This window comes from Heterodontus francisci, chromosome 10 (genome assembly GCF_036365525.1).
Source record: "Heterodontus francisci isolate sHetFra1 chromosome 10, sHetFra1.hap1, whole genome shotgun sequence".
Classification (NCBI taxonomy): Eukaryota; Metazoa; Chordata; class Chondrichthyes; order Heterodontiformes; family Heterodontidae; genus Heterodontus; species Heterodontus francisci.
The window spans coordinates 31656551-31683249 of NC_090380.1; the positions used below are offsets into that span (position 1 = coordinate 31656551).

The 26699-nt window shown below is 42.4% G+C and overlaps 1 protein-coding gene across 4 annotated transcripts in view; it reads right to left on the minus strand.

Annotated features, from left to right (window-relative positions):
* The window catches only part of sh3kbp1 (SH3-domain kinase binding protein 1), a 316125-nt gene that overhangs the window by 203836 nt on the left and 85590 nt on the right, over window positions 1–26699 (minus strand). For all 4 annotated transcript variants that reach the window (XR_010975810.1, XR_010975809.1, XR_010975811.1 and 1 more), the window contains exon 3: window positions 19245–19368. Coding sequence is in view for 1 of the 4 variants with exons in the window: in XM_068040380.1 (XP_067896481.1) it covers window positions 19245–19368 (124 nt within the window). In the remaining 3 variants the exon portion in view is untranslated. The remainder of the gene's footprint in view (window positions 1–19244; window positions 19369–26699) is intronic.

Below are 26699 nucleotides of genomic sequence, written 5' to 3' on the forward strand. Positions count from 1 at the left end.
ATTGACGAGACACTTAACTGGACCAGCCATATAAATATTATGGCTACAAGAGTAGATCAGAAGCTGGGAATTCTGCAGAGAGTAGCTAACCTCCTGACTCCCCAAAGCCATCAACCAGGCACAAGTCAGGAGCGTGATGTAATATTCTCCACTTGCTTGGATGAGTGCAGTTCCAATAACACTCAAAAAAACTCAACACCATATAGGACAAAACCTGGAAAGTGCTGTGAAAAGAGCCTTGGTGAGTTGATGCACTGCAACACCTTCCAAATCAATGACCTCTACCACCTAGAAGGCCAAGGGTAGCTGACACATGGGAACACCACCTCCAAGTTCCCCTCCAAGTCACATACCATCCTGACTTGGAACAATATTGCCATTCCTTCACTGTTGCTCGGTCAAAAAACATGAAACTCCCTTTCTAACAGCACAGTGGGTGTACCTACACCACATGACTGCAGCGGTTCAAGAAGACAAGTGCTTCTCAAGGACAGTAAAGGATGGGCAACAAATGCTGCCTGTGCCAGCAGCACCCACCTCCCAGGAAAGAAAAAAAAATTACACATTGCATTGCAATACAAGGCATTGCTGGTCCAGGGGGCATTCCACTACTAGAATCAACACTAAAGGGAAATGTAAAAGGGAAAGACCAATACCAAAACAGAATGCAATATTGTCAAAATCTTTTCCAAGCTATTCAGGTAAAAAGTGATGTTTGCACATCACACAGACTTAAGAATTGAGAAGCAAAAGGGTATGATCACACTACTGGCGGTATTCTATAGCTCTCCAAATAGCGAGATAGAGGATTGGGATAATTTTAAGAGAAAAGAAAAATAAGGAGAGAAATTTCTGAAATGAATTCAGGAGAACTTCCTTGATCACTATGTTCTCAGCCCAACTAGAAAGGAGACATTGCTAGATCAGGTACTGGAAAATGAGGTGGACCAAGTGTCTTCAGGGGAGCACTTGGGCAAGACTGATCACCGTATCATAAGGTTTAGACTAGGAATGCAAAAAAAGCAAGGAATGATAATAAGATAAACCAGCTAGATTGGAAGAGGACTAATTTCAATGCGGAAAGAAGGGATCTAGCCAGGTTAAAATGTAACCAAAAGCAGATAGGAAAAATGGTAATGGAACAATGGGTTATCTTTAAGGACAAGATGCTTCCAGTACAGGCTAGGTACATTCCAACAAGGGTAAAAGGTAAGGGAACCCAAAAACAGGGCTTCTGGGATGAGGGAGATAGAGAATATGGTGAAAGAAAAAATCAAAGTGTATGCTGCATGCCAGGTGAATTCTTCAAGTGAGAATCAGGCTAGATACAATAAGGGGAGGTGAAGAGGAAAGCAAGTCTAGCAAAGAGAGAATATGAAAATAGAATGGCAGTCAATATAAAAGGGAACCCAAACATTTTCCACTGGCATGTAAATAGTAAGTGGTGGAGTGGGGCCTATTAGGGACAACGAGGATAATATATATTTAAAGACACAGGGCAAGGTTAGAATACTTAATGAGTACTCTATATCAGTGTTTACTAAGGAAGAGGATGCTGACAAATAGAAGCAGAGAGTGTAAAGGCAATGGACAGTGTAAAAATTGAGGGGGAGCAGGTACAGGAAAGGCTGGCTATGCTTACGGTAGATAAGTCACCTGGTCCGGATGACTCGCATCCCAAGTTGCTAATGGAAGTGGGGGTGGAAATAGCTGAAGGGCTTGCCATAAGCTTGCAATCTTCCCTCGATATGGGGGAGGTGCCAGAGAATTGGAGTGTGACAAATGTGGCACCCTTATTCAAGGAAGAGTGTAAGGACAGTTAGTTCAACATCAGTGGTGGGTAAGGTTTTAGAAACAATAATCAATCAGGGAAAAAAAAAATCAACAGGCACTTGCAGAGTTTGAGTTAATTAAGGATAGCCAGCACAGATTTGGAAAAGGCACATCATGCTTGACAAATCGAATTGATTTTTTTGTATGAATTAACAATACAGTGGATTTTTTACAACCTTTTTTTGCATTTATTTCATTTCATCTTAGTTTGTTCAGTTTGCTTAACCACTGTTTTTTTTCATGTTTGCACTTGCTGCTGTTCAATATTCAGTCCGTTAACACCTATTCTGTACTAATGCTTTGTCTTTCAACACATCATTAACATATTGTTTGCCTTTGCTCCATGACCTTTTGGTCAGCTATGTGGCCTTGTCCAATCTGCACCTTCTCCTTTGTTATCTCTTGCCCCACCCCCACCTCACTTGCTTATAACCTGTGACATTTTTAATATTTGTCAGTTCCGAAGAAGGGTCACTGACCCGAAACGTTAACTCTGCTTCTCTTTCCACAGATGCTGCCAGACCTGCTGAGTGGTTCCAGCATTTCTTGTTTTTAATACAGTGGATGTTGTCTATCAAACTCTTTCTTAAAATCCATATAAAGTACCACATAAAAGGCTGGTTAACAAAATTGAGGCTCATGGAATAGGAAGATCAGTGTCCAATTGGATTAAAACATTGACTTAAGGACAGAAAAAAGCGATTTGTTGTAAATGGTTGTTTTTCCAGACGGAAGGATGCTAGACAGCGCTGTTCCCCAGGGTCAGTGCTAAGATCACTGCTTTTTTGCTAGATAGAAGTAATTTGAAACTTGGAATTCAGAGTAGAATTTCAAAATTTGCCAATGATACCAAACTGGGAGGCTAACAAAGAGGATGATACAAACTGCAACAGGTCATAGATAGGCTAGCAGAATGAGCAGACAAGTGTGAGGTAATGCATTTTGGTAGAAGGGATAGGGTGAGGCAATATAAACTTAATGGTGCAGTTCTAAAGCATGTGCAGGAACAGAGGGGCACGGGGTTGCATGTACATTGATCTTTGAAAGTGGCAGGACACATTGAGAGAGCCGTGAGCAAAGTATATGGGATCTTGGGCTTCATAAATAAAGGCAAGAGGAGGAAAGTTATGCTGACCTTTAGAAAGCTCTGATTAGGCCCCAACTAGAGTAGTGCGTCCAGTTCTTGTCACCACACTTTAGGAAGAATGTGAGGGTCCTGGAGAAGGTGCAGAGGAAATTTACCAAAATTGTTCCAGAGATGGGAGATTTTAGTTACAAGGTTAGGTTGGAAAAGCTGGGTTTGTTCTCCCTGGAGCAAAGGAGATTGAGGGAACATTTGATAGAGGTGTACAAGATTATGACAGGCTTAGATAGGTTAGACAAGAAAAAACTGTTGCCATTAATTGATCGTACAGGGACGAGGCAACACAGATCAAGGGTTTTGGGCAAAAGATGCAACAGGAATGTGAGGAAGAACTTTTTTTATGCAGCAATTGGTAATGAGCTGAAACTCACTGCCCACAAGGGTGATGGAAGGAGAGACAAATAAATGACTTCAAAAGGAATTGGACGAGAAGTTGAAGGAAGCAAGCTTGCAGGTCTACAGGAATCGAGTGGGACTGACTGGATTGCTCAATGAAGAGCTGGCCTGGACTCGATGGGCCAAATGGCCTCCTTGTATGCCATAAATAACTTGCATATTCAGTAAGGAAAGCCAAAAGTAACAGGGTTACTTCACAGGCTATGGAAGCATGTTGTAATGGAATGGGTCAGTACTTTTAACAGAAGTCTGTTTTCTATTTTGCAGTGATAGTGGATTGCAGTGGCCATTAAAGCAAACAGGAAGGAACATTGCTTTCCAGATTAGGTTTGATCCCTCTCCCTGTGTTCTGACTTTTTAGTAGTTTTTGTTAGCCATGCCTAGGAGGGAAATAGAATTGCATTCCACAAACACACCACCATTTTAGACTGAAATCTGGCTCTCATCCTTTTTCTCAGGCTGAGGATTGCAGTATAGTGAAGCCCCAACATATGGGCAAAGAGGCAGGTATGCACTGGGGAAACATCAGAATGCATTTCCAACAGCCACTGACTTTATGGATATGTATAGTTTCTCCCCACCATCAAAATCTGTTTAATTACTTCATATTGTTTATATGATAGCTAAAACCAGATGAGCGATGTGAGTGGCTTGCTATGTAAGAACTACTGCTTCTATAAGATTGGTAGATTTTGAAGAAAACGCGAGTGAATTAGTTTTGAGAGATAAATGTATCTTAATTAAGTGTTTAATAGCAGTCAGGTGGGGGGCATTAACTGGGGATCAGGTGGTGGGCATCAACTGGGGACTCACTTGTGCTCCTCTGAATAGCAAATGACTGAAACTGCAGTTGTGGGGTTAGAAGGTGAATGATTGTAATGTGCGCCTCTGTAAATAAATGCTGATCAGTGTATCAATTTTGGTTCCAATTCTATCCTTCACCACCTGGCTCTTATATGACATGTGAGATCTGATAAAGGGTAACTGACCTGAAACCTCATCTCTTTTTCTCTCCACAGATGCAGCCCGACCTAAGTATTTACAGCATTTTCAGTTTTTCTTTTAAAAAAAATTAAATAAAGTTCTCATCGTTAGGTGATCCAAAGAACATGAAACTTGTCATTTTTAAGCGATGCTTCACATGTTAATCTCCTGATGGGTATTCTCGTGCAGCTGGCTTCATAAAATTTCTTATGGATGAGAATGGGAAATATTGTCCTTCAGTTTGGGAAGCTAAGAAAATTAAAAAGATTGTTAAAAGTACTTAGCTGCTGAAGCACCAGCTCTTGTGATGGCAGTGGATATGGGATCCTATTTGTCAAAAATTTTAACTGGGATTCTGTACAAGGGATGTGCTGAAGATGGTAGGATAATGTATGCTCCTCAAAAAGAGAGTAAAAAAAGATTAACGGCTGACATTGTTGGCTTGATGCAAATGCTGGAGAGCAAGGAAATCTCAAATTAAATGAATACAAGCAAGTCAAATGTCTAATTGTTTTAGAAAAAGAAATGCACATATGAGGAAATTGGGGTAATTTAAGAAGGGTGTCTCACAATGTTATGCTTTGTACAAAATATGGAGGCCTTAATGATTTAATTTGTTCTGAAATTTTGGTTGTATATGTAAACTTTTTTTATAGAGAGAATCTGTTAATTGTATATTAATTCTGTTTAATTGTATGCAAGTGGTGGGCATTAATTGGTGATTCACTTGTGCTCCTGTAAAATAGGAAAAGAAACTGATTTTTGGGTTAGGAGGTGAATGTTCATAATGTGTATCTGTAAAGATTGGCTCCAATTCCATCATTCACCACCTGGCTGTTATATAACAATATGGATTTCACATGATTAGATAAGTACTAAAAGCTACCAAAAGTTGAGCAAATCTATCGAGTTAGTGAGCCAAAACAGAAATCCGTGAGATGCATGTTTTTCATGATACAGCTGCATTCAATGCAAGATGTTCCATTTAAAAGATTCCTGCTATATGCAGCGCATTTAAACATAACACGAGAGGACCTCCCTCAGTTTTGTTCTTATAGGATGTGGGAGTCACCGGCATTTATTGCCCAACCACAGTTCCCCTTAGAAGGTGGCAGCAGGTTTTCTTCTTGAACCACTGCAGTCCATGTGGACAAGGTAATCCCAACAATACTGTTAGGTAGGGAGATTCTGGATTTCAACCTGGCGTTATATGTTCCAAGTCAGGATGATGCGTGACATGGATGAGAACGTAAAAGAGATAACATTCCCATGCACCTGCTTTCCTTGTCCTTCCAAGTGGTGGCAGTCATGAGTTTGGGAGGGTTGCCGAATAATGGCACAAGAGTTATCCGATCCAACATATAACATTTATTATTACAGTGCCAGAGATGGGAACTAAAAAAGGAACATTGTTGCAAGCTGAAGAGCAGACCCTCCATGGTCAGGTCACTGTTCAGATTGCTTACACAAATCAGAGCAACAGAATCTCCTCTTTCTGTTCTTTCACAACCTTGTCCCAGACACAGATTATAAGACAGAAATAAAAGTGGAATAAATCAAGATTAGTTTTACAAAAGCCACAACCACCACCCAAGAAACAAAACAAAAATCTAAGGGAAAGCAGATCAGCTAAATGGATGAAAAGAATCTGCCCCACCAATTTTATTACTATAGATTTCTCCTTAAATTTCAATTTTCAGATAAAGAAGCCTGTTCACCATCTAGGTTTGCATTCCTTCAAACAGATGCAAAGCAAAAGGGTTTGGCATGCACTAACTAGGTATTTCCAACCATTACCTTCAAAAAGCTGTCACACAAATTGTTGGACTGTAGCGTTTCATCCTCACTGATCGCTTTTAGCACTGATACAGCTTAAAATTTTTTCTTTCTGATAAAGATGTAAAAAAATACCAGTGATCTATTCCTCTGCTTTTCAATGCCAGTCTGAGCTGGTGTGATGGCTGGGGACAGCACTAAGGAGGGAACTGCAAGCGTCATTCTTTTTTTCAAAAATTTGCTTACACGCCTGCCTGCATGCAAAAAACAATTTGCATTGTATTTTTGCTGCTCCGATTCAAAGTATGCTTCTCATCCATCTGAATTACCATACCATCTTACATTTCAATAACACCTGTAGGTGGCACTAATGCAGTCATGAATAAATTTCATACATGACAAAAGCAATGCTCTCCTATTTTTCAAGTCAGTTTTAATGAGATCAAAATCTCTAGTCATTGTAATCAGAGATTCAAGTACATGTTTAAAAAGTGCAGCGACAGCGAGAAAGAAGGAGACTGAGTGAGACCAGCAGTATTTAAAAAGTGCTTCTTTAAAAAGGCAAACAGTAACGTCAAGTGAGCTGCAAGGTGACTGGTTGGTGAGTTGCAGCTGTTAGAATACCTTAAAAAAAATAAGGGGAATGTTGTTTTTTGTTGTTGGAAAAAAATCTCTGGTGATAAGGTGAGCACTACTAAAGAGTTTTTTTTTGAAGGACTTTGGATTGAAGTGGGTAGAACAAGGCCCCTAGTAAATTTAGTATTTTTTTAATTAATGGAGCAACTAATTAACCTAAGAGTAAGTCATGGCAGGAGAGCTCAGCCCCGTGATATGCTCCTCCTGCGCTATGTGGAAAATCAGGGATGCTTCCAGTGCCCCTGGTGACCATGTGTGCAGGAAGTGTATCCACCTGCAGCTACTGGTTACCCGCATTACGGAGCTGGAGCTGCGGGTGGATTCACTGTGGAGCATCCACAATGCTGGGGACGTCGTGGATAGCACGTTTAGCGAGGTGGTCACAACGCATGTAATAGCTGCACAGGTAGAAAAGAGATGGGTGACCACCAGACGGAGTAGTAGGCGCAGGTAGGTAGTGCAGGAGTCCCCTGTGGCCATCCCCCTCTCAAACAGATATACCGCTTTAGATACAGTTGGGGGGGGGGGGGGGGTGGTAAAATGACCTCCCAGGGGAAAGCAGCAACAGCCAAGTTCGTGGCACCACGGAGGGCTCTGCTGCACATCAGAAGAGGAAAAGGGTTAGAAGACCTATAGTGATAGGAGATTCTATCGTAAGGGGTGCAGATAGGCATTTCTGTGGCCACAAACAAGACTCCAGGATGGTATGTTGCCTCCCTGGTACTTGGGTCAAGGATGTCTCGGAGCGGCTGCAGAACATTCTGAAAGGGGAGGGTGAGCAGCCAGAGGTCGTGGTCCATATTGGCACTAACGACATAGGCAGGAAGAGAGATGACGTCCTGCAAAGGGAATATAGGAAGTTAGGCAGAAAGTTAAAAAGCAGGACCTCTCGGGTTGTAATCTCAGGATTATTCACTGTGCCACGTGCTAGTGAGGGTAGGAATAGGAGGATAAGGCAAATGAATGCGCGGCTGAAGAGCTGGTGTAGGCAGGAGGATTTCAGCTATTTGGATCATTGGGATCTCTTCTGGTGCAGAGGTGACCTGTACAAGAAGGACGGGTTGCATTTAAACTGGAGGGGGACCAATATCCTTGCGGGGAAGTTTGCTAGTACTACTCGGGAGGGTTTAAACTAGTCTTGCAGGGGGTTAGGACCCAAAGTAGTAGTCTCTCAGATGAGATAGTTGAGGCAAATGTAGAGGTTAAAGCAAGCAAGTCCAGTAGGTAGGCCGTGCAGGGGCAGGACAGGGAGAGTGGAAGGTCTGGTAGGCTAAACTGCATTTACTTTAAGGCAAGAAGCCTTACAGGTAAGGCAGATGAACTCAGAGCATGGATCTGTACATGGGATTGTGATATTATAGCTATTACGGAAACGTGGTTGAGGGATGGGCAGGACTGGCAGCTCAACGTTCCGGGGTATCAATGCTTCCGGCGTGACAGAGGTGGAGATAGAGAGGAGGGGGAGTTGCACTATTGATTAGGGAGAACATCACGGCAGTACGTAGAGAGGATATCCCTGGGGGAATGTCCAGCGAGGCCATATGGGTAGAACTTAGAAATAGGAAAGGGGTGATCACTTTGATGGGATTATACTATAGGCCCCCCAATAGTCAGAGGGAATTGGAGCAGCATATATGGAGGAAAATCACAGGTAGGTGTAGGAATTATAGAGTTGTAATAGTCGGTGATTTTAACTTCCCTAATATTGACTGAGATTGCCTTAGTGCTAAGGGATCAGATGGGAAGAATTTGTTACATGTGTCCAGGAGAGTTTTCTGAAGCGGTATGTGGATGGTGCTACTAGAAAAGGGGCTACACTCGACCTCCTCTTCGGAAATGAGGGTGGGCAGATGGTTGATGTGTCAGTGGGGGAGCACTTTGGAACCAGTGACCATAACTCTATTAGCTTCAAGATAGTTATGGAAAAGGATAGGACTGGTCCTCAGGTTGAAGTCCTAAATTGGGGGAAGGCTAATTTCGATGGCATCAGACAGGAACTCTCAAAAGTTAAATGGGAGAGGCTGTTTACAGGTAAAGGGACGTCTGGCAAGTGGGAGGCTTTTAAAAGTGAGATAGGAAGAGTTCAGGGCCGGCATGTTGCTGTTAAATGGAAGGGCAAGGCTGGCAAGTTTAGGGAACCTTGGTTGACAAGGGATATTGAGGGTCTGGTCAGGACAAAGAAGGAGGCATATATCAGGTATAGACAGCTGGGATTGAGCGAGTCCCTCGAGGAGTATAGGGGATGTAGGACTACACTTAAGGAAATTATGAGCGCGAAAAGGGGCCATGAAATTTCCCTGGCCGATGATAAAGGAGAATCCTAAAAGATTCTATAAGTATATTAAGAGTAAAAGGGTAGCTAGGGAGAGAGTAGGTTCGCTTAATGATCAGTGTGGCAATCTATGCGTGGAGCCACGGAAAATGGGCGAGGTCTTAAATGAATATTTCCCATCCGTATTTACCGTGGAGAAGGTCATGGAAGCTAGTGAGTTCAAGGGAGAGAACAGCGATATCCTGGAGCATATCAACATGACAAAGGAGGTGGTATTGGAAGTTTTGAAGCGCATTAAGGTGGATAAATCCCCAGGGCCTGACCAGGTGTATCCTAGGATGCTGTGGGAAACAAGGGAGGAGATTGCTGGGGCCCTGGCAGAGATTTTTGTATCATCGTTAACCACGGTGAAGTACCAGAGGACTGGAGGATAGCTAATGTTGTGCCTTTATTTAAGAAGGGCAGCCAGGATAAGCCAGGGAACTACAGGCCGGTGAGCCTTACATCAGTGGTGGGATAGTTATTGGAAAAGATTCTGAGAGACAGGATTTATTTGCATCTGGATAGGCATAGTCTGATTAGGGATAATTAGCATGGCTTTGTGCATGGGAAATCATGTCTCACGAATTTGATTGAGTTTTTCGAGGAGGTGACCAAGAGGATTGACGAGGGCAGGGTGATGGACGTTGTCTACATGGACTTTAGCAAGGCCTTTGACAAGGTCCCGCATGGTAGGCTGGTCCAGAAGGTTCAAACACATGGGATCCAGGGTGAGCTAGCCAATTGGATACAAAATTGGCTTGGTGATAGGAAGCAGAGGGTGGTAGTGGAGGGTTGTTTTTCAGATTTGAGGCCGGTGACCAGTGGTGTGTCGCAGGGATCGGTGCTGGGCCCTCTGTTGTTTGTCATATATATTAATGACTTGGATGTGAATGTAAGGGGCATGATTAGTAAGTTTGCAGATGACACCAAAATTGGTGGTATAGTGGACAGTGAAGAAGGTTGTCTAAGGTTACAACAGGATATAGATCAACTGGGAAAGTAGGCAAGGGAGTGGCAAATGGAATTTAACGCAGACAAGTGTGAAGTGATGCATTTTGCGAAATTTTTTTATTCATTCTTGGGATGTGGGCGTCGCTGGCCAGGCCAGCATTTATTGCCCATCCCTAATTGCCCTTGAGAAGGTGGTGGTGAGCTGCCTTCTTGAACTGCTGCAGTCCATTTGGGGCAGGTGTACCCACAGTGCTGTTAGGAAGGGAGTTCCAGGATTTTGACCCAGCGACAGTGAAAGAACGGCGATGTAGTTCCAAGTCAGGATGGTGTGTGGGTTTGAGGGGAACTTGCAGGTGGTGATGTTCCCATGCATTTGCTGCCCTTATCTGTCTAGTTGGTAGAGGTCGTGGGTTTGGAAGGTGCTGTCTAAGGAGCCTTGGTGCATTGCTGCAATGCATCTTGTAGATGGTACACACTGCTGCCAATGTGCGTCGGTGGTGGAGGGAGTGAATGTTTGTAGATGGGGTACCAATCAAGCGGGCTGCTTTGTCCTGGATGGTGTCGAGCTTCTTGAGCTGCACCCATCCAGGCAAGTGGAGAGTATTCCATCACACTCCTAACTTGTGCCTTGTAGATGATGGACAGGCATTGGGGAGTCACTCGCCTCAGAATTCCTAGCCTCTGACCTGCTCTTGTAGCCACAGTATTTATATGGCTACTCCAGTTCAGTTTCTGGTCAATGGTAGCCCCTAGGATGTTGATAGTGGGGGATTCAGCGATGGTAATGCCAATGAATGTCAAGGGGAGATGGCTAGATTCTCTCTTGTTGGAGATGGTCATTGCCTGGCACTTGTGTGGCGCAAATGTTACTTGCCACTTATCAGCCCAAGCCTGGATATTGTCCCGGTCTTGCTGCATTTCTACACGCACTGCTTCAGTATCTGAGGAGTCACGAATAGTGCTGAACATTGTGCAATCATCAGCGAAAATCCCCACTTCTGACCTTATGATTGAAGGAAGGTCATTGATGAAGCAGCTGAAGATGGTTGGGCCTCGGACACTGCCCTGAGGAACTCCTGCAGTGATGTCCTGGAGCTGAGATGATTGACCTCCAACAACCACAACCATCTTCCTTTGCGCTAGGTATGACTCCAGCCAGCGGAGGGTTTTCCCACTGATTCCCATTGACGTTAGTTTTACTAGGGCTCCTTGATGCCATACTCGGTCAAATGCTGCCTTGATGTCAAGGGCAGTCACTCTCACCTCACCTCTTGAGTTCAGCTCTTTTGTCCATGTTTGAACCAAGGCTGTCGTGAGGTCAGGAGCTGAGCGGCCTTGGCGGAACCCAATCTGAGCGTCACTGAGCAGGTTATTGCTAAGCAAGTGCCGCTTGATGGCACTGTTGATGACACCTTCCATCACTTTACTGACGATTGAGAGTAGACTGATGAGGCGGTAATTGGCAGGTTGGACTTGTCCTGCTTTCTGTGTACAGGACATACCTGGGCAATTTTCCAAATTGCAGGGTAGATGCCAGTGTTGTAGCTGTACTGGAACAGCTTGGCTAGGGGCGCAGCAAGTTCTGGAGCACAGGTCTTCAGTACTATTGCCGGAATATTGTCAGGGCCCATAGCTTTTACAGTATCCAGCGCCTTCAGCCATTTCTTGGTATCACGCGGAGTGAATCAAATTGGCTGATGTCTGGCATCTGTGATGCTGGAGACTTCAGGAGGGGGCCGAGATGGATCATCAACTCGGCACTTCTGGCTGAAGATTGTTGCAATTACTTCAGCCTTATCTTTCACACTGACGTGCTGGGCTCCCCCATCATTGAGGATGGGGATACTTGTCAAGCCACCTCCTCGAATTTTAGTTGTTTAATTGTCCACCACCATTCACGGCTGGATGTGGCAGGATTGCAGAGCTTAGATCTGATCCGTTGGTTATGGGATCACATAGCTCTGTCTATTGCATGCTGCTTACGCAGTTTGGCACGCAGATTTTCCTGTGTTGTCGCTTCATCAGGTTGACACCTCATTTTGAGCTATGCCTGGTACTGCTCCTGGCATGCCCTCCTGCACTCTTCATTGAACCAGGGTTGGTCTCCTGGCTTAATGGTAATGGTACAGTGGGGGATATGCCGGGCCATGAGGTTATAGATTGTGGTGGAGTACAATTCTGCTGCTGCTGCTGATGGCCCACAGCGTCTCAAGGATACCCAGTTTTGCATTGCTCGATCTGTTCTAAATCTATCCCATTTAGCACGGTGGTAGTGCCATACAACACGATGGAGGGTATCCTCAATGTGAAGGCGGGACTTCGTCTCCACAAGTACCGCGCGGTGATCACTCCTACCAATACTGTCATGGACAGATGCATCTGCAGCAGGCAGATTGGTGAGTATGAGGTCAAGTATGTTTTGCCTCTTGTTGGTTCCCTCACCACCTGCCGCATACCCAGTCTGACAGATACGTCCTTTAGGACTCGGCCAGTAGAGGTGCTACCGAACCACTCGGTGATGGACATTGAAGTCCCCCATCCAGAGTACATTTTGTGCCCTCGCCACCCTCAGTGCTTCCTCCAAGTGCTGTTCAACATGGAGGAGTACTGACTCATCAGCTGAGGGAGGGCAGTAGGTGGTAATCAGCAGGCAGTTTCCTTGTCCATGTCAGATCTGATGCCATGAGACTTCAGGACTCCCAGGGCAACTCCAGGGGAGTTAAACCAGGGCAGGGCATACACATCAAATGGCAGGGCCCTGGGCAGTGCTCTTGAGCAGAGAGACCTTGGCGTGCATGTACATAGTTCCCTGAAAGTGGCAACACAGGTAGACAGGGTGGTGAAGAAGGCGTATGGCATGCTTGTCTTCATCGGCCGAGGCACTGAGTACAAGAGTTGGGACGTCATGTTACAGTTGTACATAACGTTGATTAGGCCGCACTTGGAGTACTGTGTGCAGTTCTGGTCGCCGCACTACAGGAAAGATGTGATTAAGCTAGAGAGGGTGCAGAAAAGATTCACAAGGATGTTGCCTGGTTTGGAGGGCTTGAGTTATAAAGAGAGATTAGATAGGCTAGGTCTGTTTTCCCTGGAGCGAAGGAGGCTGAGAGGGGACATGATAGAGGTATATAAAATTATGAGAGGCATAGATAGGGTAGATAGCCAGAGTCTGTTTCCCATGGTAGGGGTGACTAAAACTAGAGGGCATCGATTTAAGGTGAGAGGGAAGAGGTTTAAAGGGGTAAATTTTTCACACAAAGAATAGTGGGTATCTGGAATGAGCTGCCTGAGGAGGTGGTGGAGGCAGGAACAGTAGCAACATTTAAGAGCAACATCTGGACAGGTACTTGAATGAGCAAGGCATAGAGGGATATGCAATTAATGCAGGCAGATGGGATTAGTGTAGATAGGCATTATGGTCGGCATGGACGCAAAGGGCCTGTTTCTATGCTGTACAACTATGACTCTAAAGCACTAGTGAAGAATTGTGTTGTGTTTGGTGCAGCATATATTGAAGAGTACATTTTAGATTTAGCTCTATTTTATAAACAGAGATTGGTACAAGACAGTCTCAGATTAACAGATTTGAAAATCTTTCCTCTTCGACCGCTCCCTGTGCAGTTGGCCCAATAAATTGGTCATTTTGTATCATAATCCCATCCAACCGGCAAACACTATGAATTATTCGGTTAAACGAGTCAAGGGAAATAAAAATAATGAACTTCTTGAGCTAATGTCACAATGCTGACTGAAGTGAGGAGAAATAAAGCTAAAATTATAATGCATTTTGTGCAAACTCAAATCAATGAGACAGAGTGCTACAAGGGCTGTTACTTTTCATAGCTTTCGTATATTTGGTTGTCTCCAAAGCTATACTGTTACTTTTGTACTAGTATATAACAAATACCACTGTACATTGATGAAAACATGGTAATGTGACTGCACCACAAGTGACCTGTGAACAGTATTGCCGCACAGAAGATTTAAGCTAAAAACTGACAATCTCTAGCTCAACTTTCAAGAAAATAACATGCATATTTAGCATAGAAATTAGTTGCCCAGAGTTCCCAACTCATGCCCGACGTCATCTCAATTTATTTTTAGTACAATTTTTTTTTAAACTTATGGATCTTTACTCACTTTCAAAATAAAACCATAGAATCCTCCATAGCACATTTGTGTACCAAAACTCAGATTTCCAGAATTTCACAAAAATTGAGCACTCACCCATATTAACACAGAGGGATATTGGCATATACGAAGAAGAATTAAGACTAAAAGAACAAACTTGAATTTATGTCGCACCTTTCAGGTCTACAGAACGTCCCAAGGTATTGCATAAAGAATTACTTTTGAAGTATACTCTAATTTTGCAGGCAAAGGCAGCAGCACAAAGTGAGGTCCCACAAACAGCAAATCAGAAAAATAACCAGATAATCTGATTTGGTCTTTGTTGAGAGATCAGTGCTGACCACCAGCACACCTCTTTAAATAGTGCCATGGGATCTTTTACCTCTACCTGAACAGACAGATGGGACCCTTATTGAACACATCCAAAAGAAAGTCTTCAACAATGCAACACTCCCTCAGCACTGCAGACATTTCAGCCTAGATTATATGCTGAAGTCCCAGAGTGGAATTTGAACCTACAATCTTATGACCGAGAGCTGCATTACCCTGAACCAAGATGATATTGAGTGCAGTTGTGGGGTCTCACGCTGGGAGAAATAAAAAAGGAACGTACAGAAAAGTATTGTCCAATTAAATCTAGTCAGAAGATTTATTCTGCCTATTATTTTACAAGTATCAAGGCAAACACCAATTTATTAAATTACAGCTTGTTAGTGAATCATTTTTCCTAAAAAAAAATCTTCTGTATTGTAAGCAACCGATCGAATTCATGTCATTTTATTTAACAATTAAGGAATTACTCTCATCAGTTGCTAAACACTGGTTTCTAATACTGTTTCTGGACAGAGTAGATAGAAACTATTCCCACTGGCGGAAAGGTCGAGAAGCAGAGGACACCGATTTAAAGTGGTTGCCAAAAGAAACAATGGCGACATGAGGAAAAACCTTTTTTCATGCAGCAAGTGGTTAGAATCTGAATGTGTGGTGGAGGCAGATTCAAGCGTGGTTTTCAAAAGGAACTGGATAACCATCTGAAGAGAACAAAATTCCAGGGCTCCAAGGAAAGATCAGGCAAGTGGATTAGCCGAGTTGCTCTTGGAGACAGCCAGCATGGACATGACAGGCTGAATGGCCTCTTTCTGTGCCATATCCATTCTATGATTCCCATAATGGAGCACAAAGGCCCAATTATCTTTTACTTCCAACTTCCTTATCCCGGTCTCTTAGTGTATGCAACGAAATTGGCTATTTGAGTTGATCATTTTAATAACCTACTTGACCTCTGCCACTCTTATTTGCAATGAGCTTTAGTTCAGTAAGGTTGTCACCTAGTACTCTAGTTTTCTCCAATCTTTCCTTTTCAAACTGTTCCATTTTTGATCTTTTCAGCAACAGAAGCTGAATGGTGTTTGACTATTTCCCTACGATCCTCGGAGAACCAGAGATTTCATCTCAAATTCTCATGTCTTCATTTGTGCAGCAATTCCAAATCTAGTAGAAGAAAAAGCATTTCACTATCACTTTTGAAGTCTAAACATCCTCCAGATTCATCCAGCTGGAGCCAAAGCAAAGGATAAAATGTACAGATGCTTCCTTGAAGACTAAAACAAACTATTCCAGCAGGAGTATTACAGACAGAGAGGGGAATAAATAATCCCCATCAGTTGACTCTCACCATACACCAAAGCACAGAGTCAAGTTCATACCTCCATTCACCATGGCTACTATAATGGAATAGATAATGGTTTTTCACCTCTACTTTCAAATCAAGAGGAAATGAGAGTATCCCATCCTTGTTGAGTGCAAGTGTCCTGCATGAAATCATGCGACGCGACTCGACTCAACCAGCACATTCTTTCATAAAGGCATGAAATAGAAAAATGTTACAGGTGCTATATAATGGGTGCTCAAGTTGGAGGTGTGGCACATGGTCAGAGTAGATAACGGTCACAGTAGAGGTGATTTTCACCTTCATCACCCTTAGAGAAACTGCCCAAACTTTCATTCGCATTATAATCAAAGGCAACATAAATCAAACAGGTTCTTTAACGGGCGGAAGGACCACTCCGCTAATTTGCCACCTGAAGGTGAACACTGATTCCCCAGAGAATATGATCTTTCAAGCAAGTGTTGTGAATCTTGTGTTGCTGTTTCTCTCTGTCTCACTTCTTCCTCTTTGCTCAGCTTTTCTTCTTGCTTCTCAGTCTTATTTTCTTTCCTTTTGGGTGTAGGTATGGATGGCAGGTTGTGGGAGGTAGGGGAGAAGGAGTTACCAACAGCTGTAGGCTGCATGGGATGAGATGGTGGGGAAAACGTGGCCCTCAGCAGCTTCCTTCCAGTTCCCTTCCCCAAACTCCCATTCCTCTTCACCTTCCCACTATCTCCTTCCTTTCTAATGTCACCTTACTCCCACCAATACCCCAACCTCCTTCAATAGAGACTCAACCCCTGTATCCTTCCAGTCACTTATATGAGCCTTAAACCTTTATCCACCATATCTCTAAAGGTGAATAGCACGAAGCCAGAAGCCCCCACATCCTGTTTCTCTCCTGTGCTCTCTTCACATTCATTTCCCTGAAAAAGGTGTTGTTTGCCTTGAAAAATTCAACTTATATTTACAAGTTAGAATGGGGAAAGACATTTTTCCTTCTCATTCTTTGCCCATGTCATAGCTCCACATGAAAAATTGCTGAATTAATTTTTGAATTATCAATGTGACTCCAAAACAAATTCAAATACACCACCAGTTATCATTACTCCAAGCAAATCATGACAGCAAGTCAAACATTGTGCTGGACTCCTTCTCAATTTTGAATTTCATCACCGTTCTGTTGGAAGACAGGGAAGATTTTATTCATAGCACCATAAAAATTTACAGCGCAAAAGGAGGCCATTTGGCCCAATGTGTCTGTGATAGCTGACAGGTAGCCATCCAGCCTAATCCCAGTTTCCAGCTCTTGTTCTGTAGCCTTGCAGGTTATGACACTTCTAGTGCTTTTGAAATGTTGAGGGTTTCTGCCTCTAACGCCCTTTCAGGCCTAGAGTTCCAGATCTCCACCACGCTTTGGGTGAAAATATCTCCCCTCGAATACCCTCAAAACCTCCTACATCTTAACCTAAAACAATGCCCCCAGTTATGGACCCCTCAACCAAGGGGAATAGGGCCTTCCTATGCACCTTAGCTAGACCTCTCATTATTCAATACACTTCAATTAGCTCTCCCCTCAGTCTCCTCTGTTCAAAAGAAAACAACCCTAGCCTATCCAACCTTTCCTCATAACTAAAATTCTGCAGTCCAGACAATATCCTCACAAATCTCCTCTGTACCCTTTCTAGTGCAATCACATCTTACCTACAGTGTGGTGACCAGAACGGCACACAATTCTCCAGCTGTAGCCTAACAATTGTTTTATACAATTCCAGCATAACTTCCCAGCTCTTACATTCCATCCCTCAGCTAATAAAAGCAAGCATGCTTTTGCCTTCTTGACGACCTTATCTACCTGTCCAGCCACCTTCAGGGTTCTGTGGACATGCACTCCAAGGTCACTCTGTTCCTTCAATTTTTATTCCTTCAATGCTTTCTTCAATTAGACAGCAGCAAAACAGGATCTTAAAAAATAAAATGATTCAGAGATCCATTAAAACTCTCAAACTGGCTATATTCTCTCTACATGTGGCGATGAAATCAGACAACAAACAAAAAACTAAAAGTCAACATACTGGTGTCATTAAAAACTAAGATTGATACCTCCTAATAAATACTCTAACTACACTGAAATTAAACAAATTATGACTAGCATATGTAAATAATATTGTAGTCTCTTATAGAAACTGTCCTATGGTGTTTTACAAGAGTTGGGGGAAAAGAAAAAGCAAACAGGCACAGAATGGGAATGATACCAAGCCATGGAGAAAAGAATTAGGTGGGGTGACCAGAGGCTTGGTCAAAAAGATGGGTTGTGAGAATGTTTTTGAAGAGTAGCAAGAGAAGAGGAGGTAGTGATATTTAGGGAGAGAGTTCCAGAGAACCAGCCAAGGTGGGTAAATGCTCTGCCATGTATTATTTACATCATTTTCTAACTGGAAGTGCCAACATTCAGAGTTTCAAAATATCATAGGAACAAATGTAGAGCAATGCTTATTGCATGTGTACAGCTGGCTCTTCTAAATCTAGAGTGGCCTTCACTAGTATGATCACTTATCAGTTCCAATTCTCAGTTTCAGTGGGGATTCTTTTGTGATGCTTTGCATGCTGGTGCATTCATACACAAAAGTGAAGCACTTACAACCATTTTTTTCTGATCCAAGCACAGTCAGGATAGTTTGTGGGTATGTTTGCACTTGCAAGCATTTTCTTTTTATCAGCTTTGGAGGTGTTTGAAAGGGTTTTTTTTTAGAAAATGGTGTGTGGTTCAAGGGTATGACACGAGATAGGCAAGCATGCAAGGGTGTGGAATATTGGCCAGCACAAGTTTGCAACAATTAAAAGAAAATCTTTTGAGAGTGAAAAAATCTTTCCACATATGAGAGTATCACACGGCGCAGCAGATTCAGTTTCACACTTTGTTATGTTGTTCTCTTTCAAGTGATCTAATTATCTGTACCTAATCTGGAAGCAATATAGAGATATTTACAACAGCAAGTATAACTGTCAGTACTGCAGCAACTCGATATCACAAAAACGGGCAGCTAAAGTGACTCAAGATCAGAATATAATCCTAAAAATAACAAAATATTGATCCAACGGATCCCACCAGAAAAGCAAGTTTTTCTCTTTCAGATGCTAATTCATCCATGATGTATTTCTAATATGCCCTGGTTTTATTTAGATTTCCAGCATACACATTTATTTATTATTTCTATGACATTAATGCAACAGATTGAAGGACACCATTGCCACACTCATTACCAACACGGTTCATGGCATAGCACATGGCTTTTCGTTAAAAGTAAACTCTGCAGCAACCATCAAGATTGAAATGTTTTCTGCACTGGAGTTTTAAATGTTTATTCAACCTGAACTCCCAAACAGGTGCCCTGATCACTGTGGAAAATAACTGCATATTGCAGAATTACCTTTTCTAGGACTTTTAAGAGTTGTATCATTTGAAGACACCAGGTTGCCATTGGAGAAATCACCTTCAAACATCTCAGTAGGTTTGACTGGTTGGCTTTCTTTCTTTGCATCCTTCTTTATTTCCTGTAACAAAAAGAATGTCATTTATATTTGTGTTGCTTTTGCTATTATTCATGGTGAAAACAGATGCAACTATGATAATTTGAGTACTCCTTTAAACAGACACTCCTGCTCAAGCAATTCTTCTGTTTTATAAGCTTTTAGTAACAGGGCTCCCATTGAAAGAAATTAGTCTTTTTTGTTTCCTAGCCCATAGCAATTTGACCCTCATTTGAAAAACTCTAGTATTTGCTATTTCCAAACACCTGGAGTAAGTGCTGGACATGTAGATCTGATGGAACAGTTCTGAAAATGTTATTCAATTTTCTCAACTGAGAAACAGCAATTTTGCATTAAATGTCTCAACATTCTTGATTAATCTGTAATGCAAATTCTACTCCATAACATACTCCTCCAGTGATACAAGACAAGACCCTTCTACAGTTTTAACACCATTATTGAAACAGGTACACACCAGTTTCTTTTTTCTCCCTCTTCACCACCCATAACAAACCCCATAAAATTCAAATCAAGTGAACCAAAAACATTAAGATAAAGTGTGAACTCGGAGAAAAACATTACCAGTGAGCCAAGTTCGTAGGTTGTATACTCAAGGCCCACTCCTGAGACTTGAGCACATGATCCAGACGAATACTTTAATGCAGTACTGAGTGAGTGCTGCATTGGCTGAGGTGGCCCAGATTGGACCGAGGCCCAATCGCCTGTTCAGGTGAACGTAAAAAAGTCTCCATGGCATTTTTTTTTTTGTAACAGCAGAAAATTCTCATTATCTTGGACAACACTCATCCATTAACCAACACCACAAAAACAAATTAGTCATATCTTGTTGCTGTTTGTGGGACCTATACACAAATTGGCTGCTGCATTTCCCATCAGAACAAGTGATTGCTGTGATGGGTTTGGTGAAGTCCTGATGACATGAAAGATGCTACACAATACTTGACTTTTTAAAAAGGTAAAATGTATATACCTGGCAAATTCTTGGAATAATTTTCAACCTCCAGACCATATAACCTAGCAGCACAGATTCTAGGGACAGACATGAGCTGCATATGCAAATTGTAAATGTCACCATGTCATTGCAAATGAGCAATGCCACTGCACGTATACTGCTGCAGATGGTTTCGTACTTCAGCGTCATATGAATTCCACTTATATGAAAGGTCAATTTACCTGAAACATCAACTCTTTTTCCCTCTCCACAGATGCTGCCTGACCTGTTAAGTAGTTCCAGTATTTTCTATTTTTATTCCTACCAAGTACTTTTTTCCTGCCATTCTCCACTCACTGTAAAAAATGTCAAAGCTGCAGAAAATAAGAAGGCCCCTGCATGTAAGCCACAGTGTTACCTGTCAAAATTGATCTGCCAAGGTGTTGTGTACTGCAGTTAAATCTAGAAAAAGTTTATTCAATGTAGTAGAATTAGGAGCTCCTCAGCTGGGAGCTAATAAGCAGCTGTGGAATGCCAGGGCTTTTTCCCTACAAGTCATTAACAGTGCAAGATACAGTCATCCTTCAGTTAGGATATCTGCTGCTTCGTCACTAGTTAGTCATGAGCTTTTACACCAAGACTTTGTAAATTATTTTGTAATCTATGAAGCAGGAAGAAATATTCCCAAGTTTTGGCTTGTGTGATAAAATGATGGGACCATTTTCTGAGCTGGACTCCAGGAAACACTTTTAATTAAACCACTATCAACATGCAGAAATCAGGTCCATTAGGGCTTACAATTCATTAACTTTGTTACCTGAAACTAATGGTAAAAATGGTGAAGTCATATATTAATTCTCTATTAAAGGTGTTATGCAGGTGATGAGCATTAACTTTAGCCCCTATCAATATACACAGACTAAAACGGTGGTTGTTGGGTTAGGAGGTGTATGCCAGTACTGTGCAACTCTGTTGGTAAACATAAAAGTGTGCAAAGATTGGCTTCAGTTCCATCTTTCTGGAATAAATCACATGCTCCAAAAGGAGTCATCAGATCGGAATGCAGTAAACCAATCTGAAGGCAGGAAAAACTCCTGTCTGGCATTGTGAAACGTGGTGTCCAAGAATATTAACTTCTGCTCTGGTTGCTACTGGAACTTCTTACAATAGACTAAGAATCCTAGCATCTTGATTCTCAGGGGACTGCTGCACAGCTCTCATGAAGCAGAACATCTACATATTCAGGAGCTCCTGTATTCTGAAATAGGGAGTTTGTAAAAACCCTAAGTGTTGGGGAAAAATCAAAATGGTGCACCTTGTACATATAACTTGGCTTCTTAAATTTGAGCCCAAGAACTGCCATTGGCATTCTACTTTTGGTGACACAAAACTATGCTTCTTTGAAGTTTCTGGATAATCTATAGTAGTGTGAACATTTTCAATTTTCCATACATCAGGAATTATAGTATATATAAATGATTTGGAGGAAAATGTAGCTGGTCTGATTTGTAAGTTTGCGGACGACACAAAGGTTGGTGGAGTTGCGGACAGTGATGAGGATTGTCAGAGGATACAGCAGGATATAGATCAGTTGGAGACTTGGGCGGAGAAATGGCAGATGGAGTTTAATCCGGACAAATGTGAGGTAATGCATTTTGGAAGGTCTAATGCAGGTGGGAGGTATACAGTAAATGGCAGAACCCTTAGAAGTATTGACAGGCAGAGAGATCTTGGCGTACAAGTCCACAGGTCACTGAAAGTGGCAACGCAGGTGGATAAGGTAGTCAAGAAGGCATACAGCATGCTTGCCTTCATCGGTCGGGGCATAGGGTATAAAAATTGGCAAGTCATGCTGCAGCTGTACAGAACTTTAGTTAGGCCACACTTAGAATATTGCGTGCAATTCTGGTCGCCGCACTACCAGAAGGACATGGAGGCTTTGGAGAGGGTACAGAAGAGGTTTACCAGGATGTTGCCTGGTCTGGAGGGCATTAGCTATGAGGAGAGGTTGGATAAACTCGGATTGTTTTCACTGGAACGACGGAGGTGGAGGGGCGACATGATAGAGGTTTACAAAGTTATGAGCGGCATGGACAGAGTGGATAGTCAGAAGCTTTTTCCCAGGGTGGAAGAGTCAGTTACTAGGGGACATAGGTTTAAGGTGAGAGGGGCAAAGTTTAGAGGGGATGTGCGAGGCAAGTTCTTTACACAGAGAGTGGTGAGTGCCTGGAACTTGCTGCCGGGGGAGGTGGTGGAAGCAGGTACGATAATGACGTTTAAGAGGCATCTTGACAAATACATGAATAGGATGGGAATAGAGGGATACAGTCCCCGGAAGTGCAGGTTTTAGTTTAGGCAGGCATCAAGATCGGCGCAGGCTTGGAGGGCCGAATCGCCTGTTCCTGTGCCGTACTGTTCTTTGTTGTTGTTCTAATTAGTTTAGGCTTTTAAGGTCTAGTTTAGGACTGATCTACAAAATGCCTCAAATAGAAACCTACTGATTCAGGTGAACTATTTTTGCTGATACAGATATAGTAGTTACCTATTTTCTATTTTAACAGGCCACACTACCACTATCATTGGGTCCCACAATCACTGGATAGAATCTCGGAATTGCGATTGCAAGATGAAGATGGCAATCCCCATGGCAGTATCAAGATACCATATATCCAATATAATGCTCCCAAGAGGGCTTTGAATTTCTGAAAGCCATTTTCTATCCAGATCACAGATGAGAACAGAAGTATCTGTGCTTGACAGATATAATACCTGGGGCATCCCCAAGATCTACAGAAGGATTTCAAGCTACAGAATCTTGATACAGATATCATTTAAAAACGAGGGACTCTAGTATATGATAGTCATGAAAAGCCTGTGAGATCGATGTTTCCTGTTTGGCGGGGCTCTTAGAAGGAATCCTGCATTGTAATGCATGATAATAGCATGCACATTCTGGTGACTTTGCTATCAAAAATAAAAGATTCTCCTAGTTCTCAAAAGAAACTTAACCCTCAGAATTTGCTCCAATGGGAACAATACTAAACCATCTATATCAGTGTACAGAGCAGTAATGCAGGTAGTCCAGGGCTTAGACCAGAACTTTCCGTCATTGTGCGGCTGACTGCATTTGTTCCTCATCAGGAGCAAGAGCAGGAACCAAATTTACAAAATGCCATGCTTCAGCCACTGTGTGGTCCTTCTGGTGAATAAAACTTGCCCACTAGGTCTTTTGACATGCCACCTGAACAAGACTGCTCTCTCGGTTAGGATACCTGGGGTCTGCTCTTCAGAGTCTCCAACCTCTGTGCTATACAAGGGTTTTACTGAGTCTCTGTGGACCCACTAAGGTCATTGTTTTAGATTAAACGTTGTTAATTTGCAATGTTAACCCAGACCTTTGAGTGTGTTTGAAGGCAGAAAGTGATCTTCTTTACCACTAACTTCTCACTCTTACACAAAAGGAAATTCTTCAGTCCAAAAGATCTGAACTACCAAATTTTTCATTGAACGTCAAAGCTAGTGTGACAGGATATATTCAATTGGTATTTCTTCTTCATGGTGCTATGGGATCTTATACACGGAGCTGAGGGGGTAAGGGCAGCCTCAATTTACCAATCCACCATAAAGGCAGCACCCTGGATTATGTGCCCAAGTTTCTGGAGTGGGCCTTAAACCCACAACGTTTTGTATCAGATGCAAGTGTGCTACCACTGTGCCACAGCCGACACTACTTAAATCAGGAATGAAGTTAGCTGGATTCCAGTAGCATAGCACCAAGATGCTCAGTCACAGAGGGGCTGCACGAAGGTTCTTACTCATAGTATCCCATAATGACAGCTCTCAATGTCAGTCAGATTTAGATGGGGTAAATGTCAAGTAGAAGCCAACACGTTTTCATTTATTTCTCCCTAAACACAAACATTCATAAGTGGTCTTTTGCTATCAGCTCTGATGAAAGTACTACTCAAAATTTCAAACCACCTTCTCTTTCTGACTCCTTGTTTTGTCTTTGTGGCATTTTCTGTTTTTGATACAATAATAAAACACTTCATATCATTTTACAGCATCCAAATTCATATCTTCCACATAGCACAAAATAATGGAAAACAGATTTGCCAATTAAATCTGCCAGGTATGTGGGGCACTCAGAGGCTCAAAGAAAAAAGACCATGGTAAAATGAATGTGAATAATTTAAAATAAATCTATATGAAGTAGTTAAAATAACCATTGCGTTGAAACTCTATGTTATGCCAAGTTCATGGAGCTGATTTGAAATTTGATTTCCTAGACTTCCTATTAGATCACTTAATCTCAGTATAAATAGTGCAGGCTCAGCAAACCTCAAGAGCCAACTTTCCACACTGTTACAGGGAAGGCTGATTAGCATAGTTTTGTCCAGAAAATTCAATTCTTTCAAGAAAGGATAGATTTCAGAGAGGATTCCTGCTGCAGAGGAGTAATAAAATGCTCAGCAGATTAAAAACTGACAATACGAGTTTCCCCATGGCTCACAGATAAATTATCACCCTGAGCCACACAGATCTGAAAGGCCTTGGGTTCTAATCTCAATTGATAATTTATCTCTAAGCTATCCAGTGACTTCTGCTGGAAAGTACATCTGACTATTCGTTAAGGACAAGACCGAGCTTAGCCCAGATACTCTGATGATTGAGTAACCTGTCGACATTCACTCCACACAAGGTATCTTAATATTGCCCTGCCTATCAAAGCATACGTAAGCAATGAGAGAAAATGGGAGAGAATTTGGGGGTGGGAAACGTGGAACTATAAAGAGTGCACTCCAGTACAGGAAAAATGTCAACTCTTACTAGTAAAATATTTATTATCGTAAATGTGAAAGTTGTTGGAAATTTTTTTTTTTTAAACTTCTAAACAAAACAGCTACACTTAAATTCAGTAAGTTTATCAGTGATTCAGGCATGCAACAACCTGCTCATGGGAGAAAGGCTTACAATCTGTGAACTGAAAAATTGGTTGATAATTCAAATTTGTGCCACAATGTTAATAAATTTTACACTAACTAACCACCTAGTAGGAAAATACTTTTGAAGTCATCCAATGAGGGTGGGGAAGAGATAAGAGAAGACCCAAGTGTAGCAGGTATTTTGTTTTTCCAATTCTATTTGCTGGTGATTCCCAGATATTGACTTTGATAGGAGGGGAATGTTTAATCTATTGTTTGAACTTGTTGGCTTGCTTCTCTTTCCCCTTTCACTTACAATTAAGAAAATGGGTGTTCAGACTACACCCCACCCACCCACCCCCCACCCCACCAAGAGTCCTTTAAAGGTCATTTGACGAAGGGGGAAGTTTGATATGATCAGAGCTGCCAGCAGCTGCATACTTTGCTACTCTTTGCTTTAATACAAGCTCTATTTTGGTATATTTTCATAAAAACAAGTATACATATAGTGTTTGGAGTTTAAAGTTTTGAATTATGGTGGTGCATCTTAATATTAAGTCGGATACATGGAATATGAAGTAAACTGGCCCATAACAGACTTGGAGAATGAAAACGTTGCATTCAAGAAATCTACTTAAATCTCCCAAATAGTGGCTCACTTAAAAAAAGGAGGGCCGCCAAACTCCTGGACTCTTCAAGTTCAGCATACACTGAACGTGAATAAAACCACCCCCCGGATATTTATGGACTAAAGTTGTTTCGGGGGTGGGGGGGGGGGGGGGGGGGCGGGGAGGCGGAGAAAAAGGGGTGTGTGGATGGAATTCTTCGTTCCAACACTAAGGGCTGAATTTTCACTTTGGGAGTATGAAACAGGAACCAGGACTGTTTCAGGGTCCCAAACCCACCTGAGGAGGAAACGGTCACTCTTTAAGATTTTTACAGAGGCAACCCCCCCCCCACCCCCCAACCTCCCCCCCCACCTCCCAACTGGCATGAGTTTTGGTGAGACAGCATCTGGAATACAGTGTGCAGTTTTGGTCTCCATATTTAAGAAACGATATACTTGCATTGGAGGCAGTGAAGCAAAGTTTCACTAGATTGGTCCCTGGGATGAAGGGGTTGTCCTATGATGACAGACTAAGTAAATTGGGCCTGTATTCTCTGGAATTTATAAGAATGAGAGGTGATCTCATTGAAACATAGAAGATTCTAAAGGGGCTGGATAGGGTAGACACAAGGATTATTTCAGTTGGTCGGGGAATCTAAAACACAGGGGCACAGTCTCAGGATAAGGGGCCAATCATTTAGGACTGAGATGAGGAGAAATTACTTCACTCAAAAGGATTCTGAATCTTTGGAATTCTCTACCCCAGAGGCTTGAGGATGCTCCATCGTTGAATACATTTAAGGCTGGGATAGACAGATTTTTGGTCTCTCAGGGAATCAAGGGATATGGAGAGTGGGCTGGAAGCCATGAT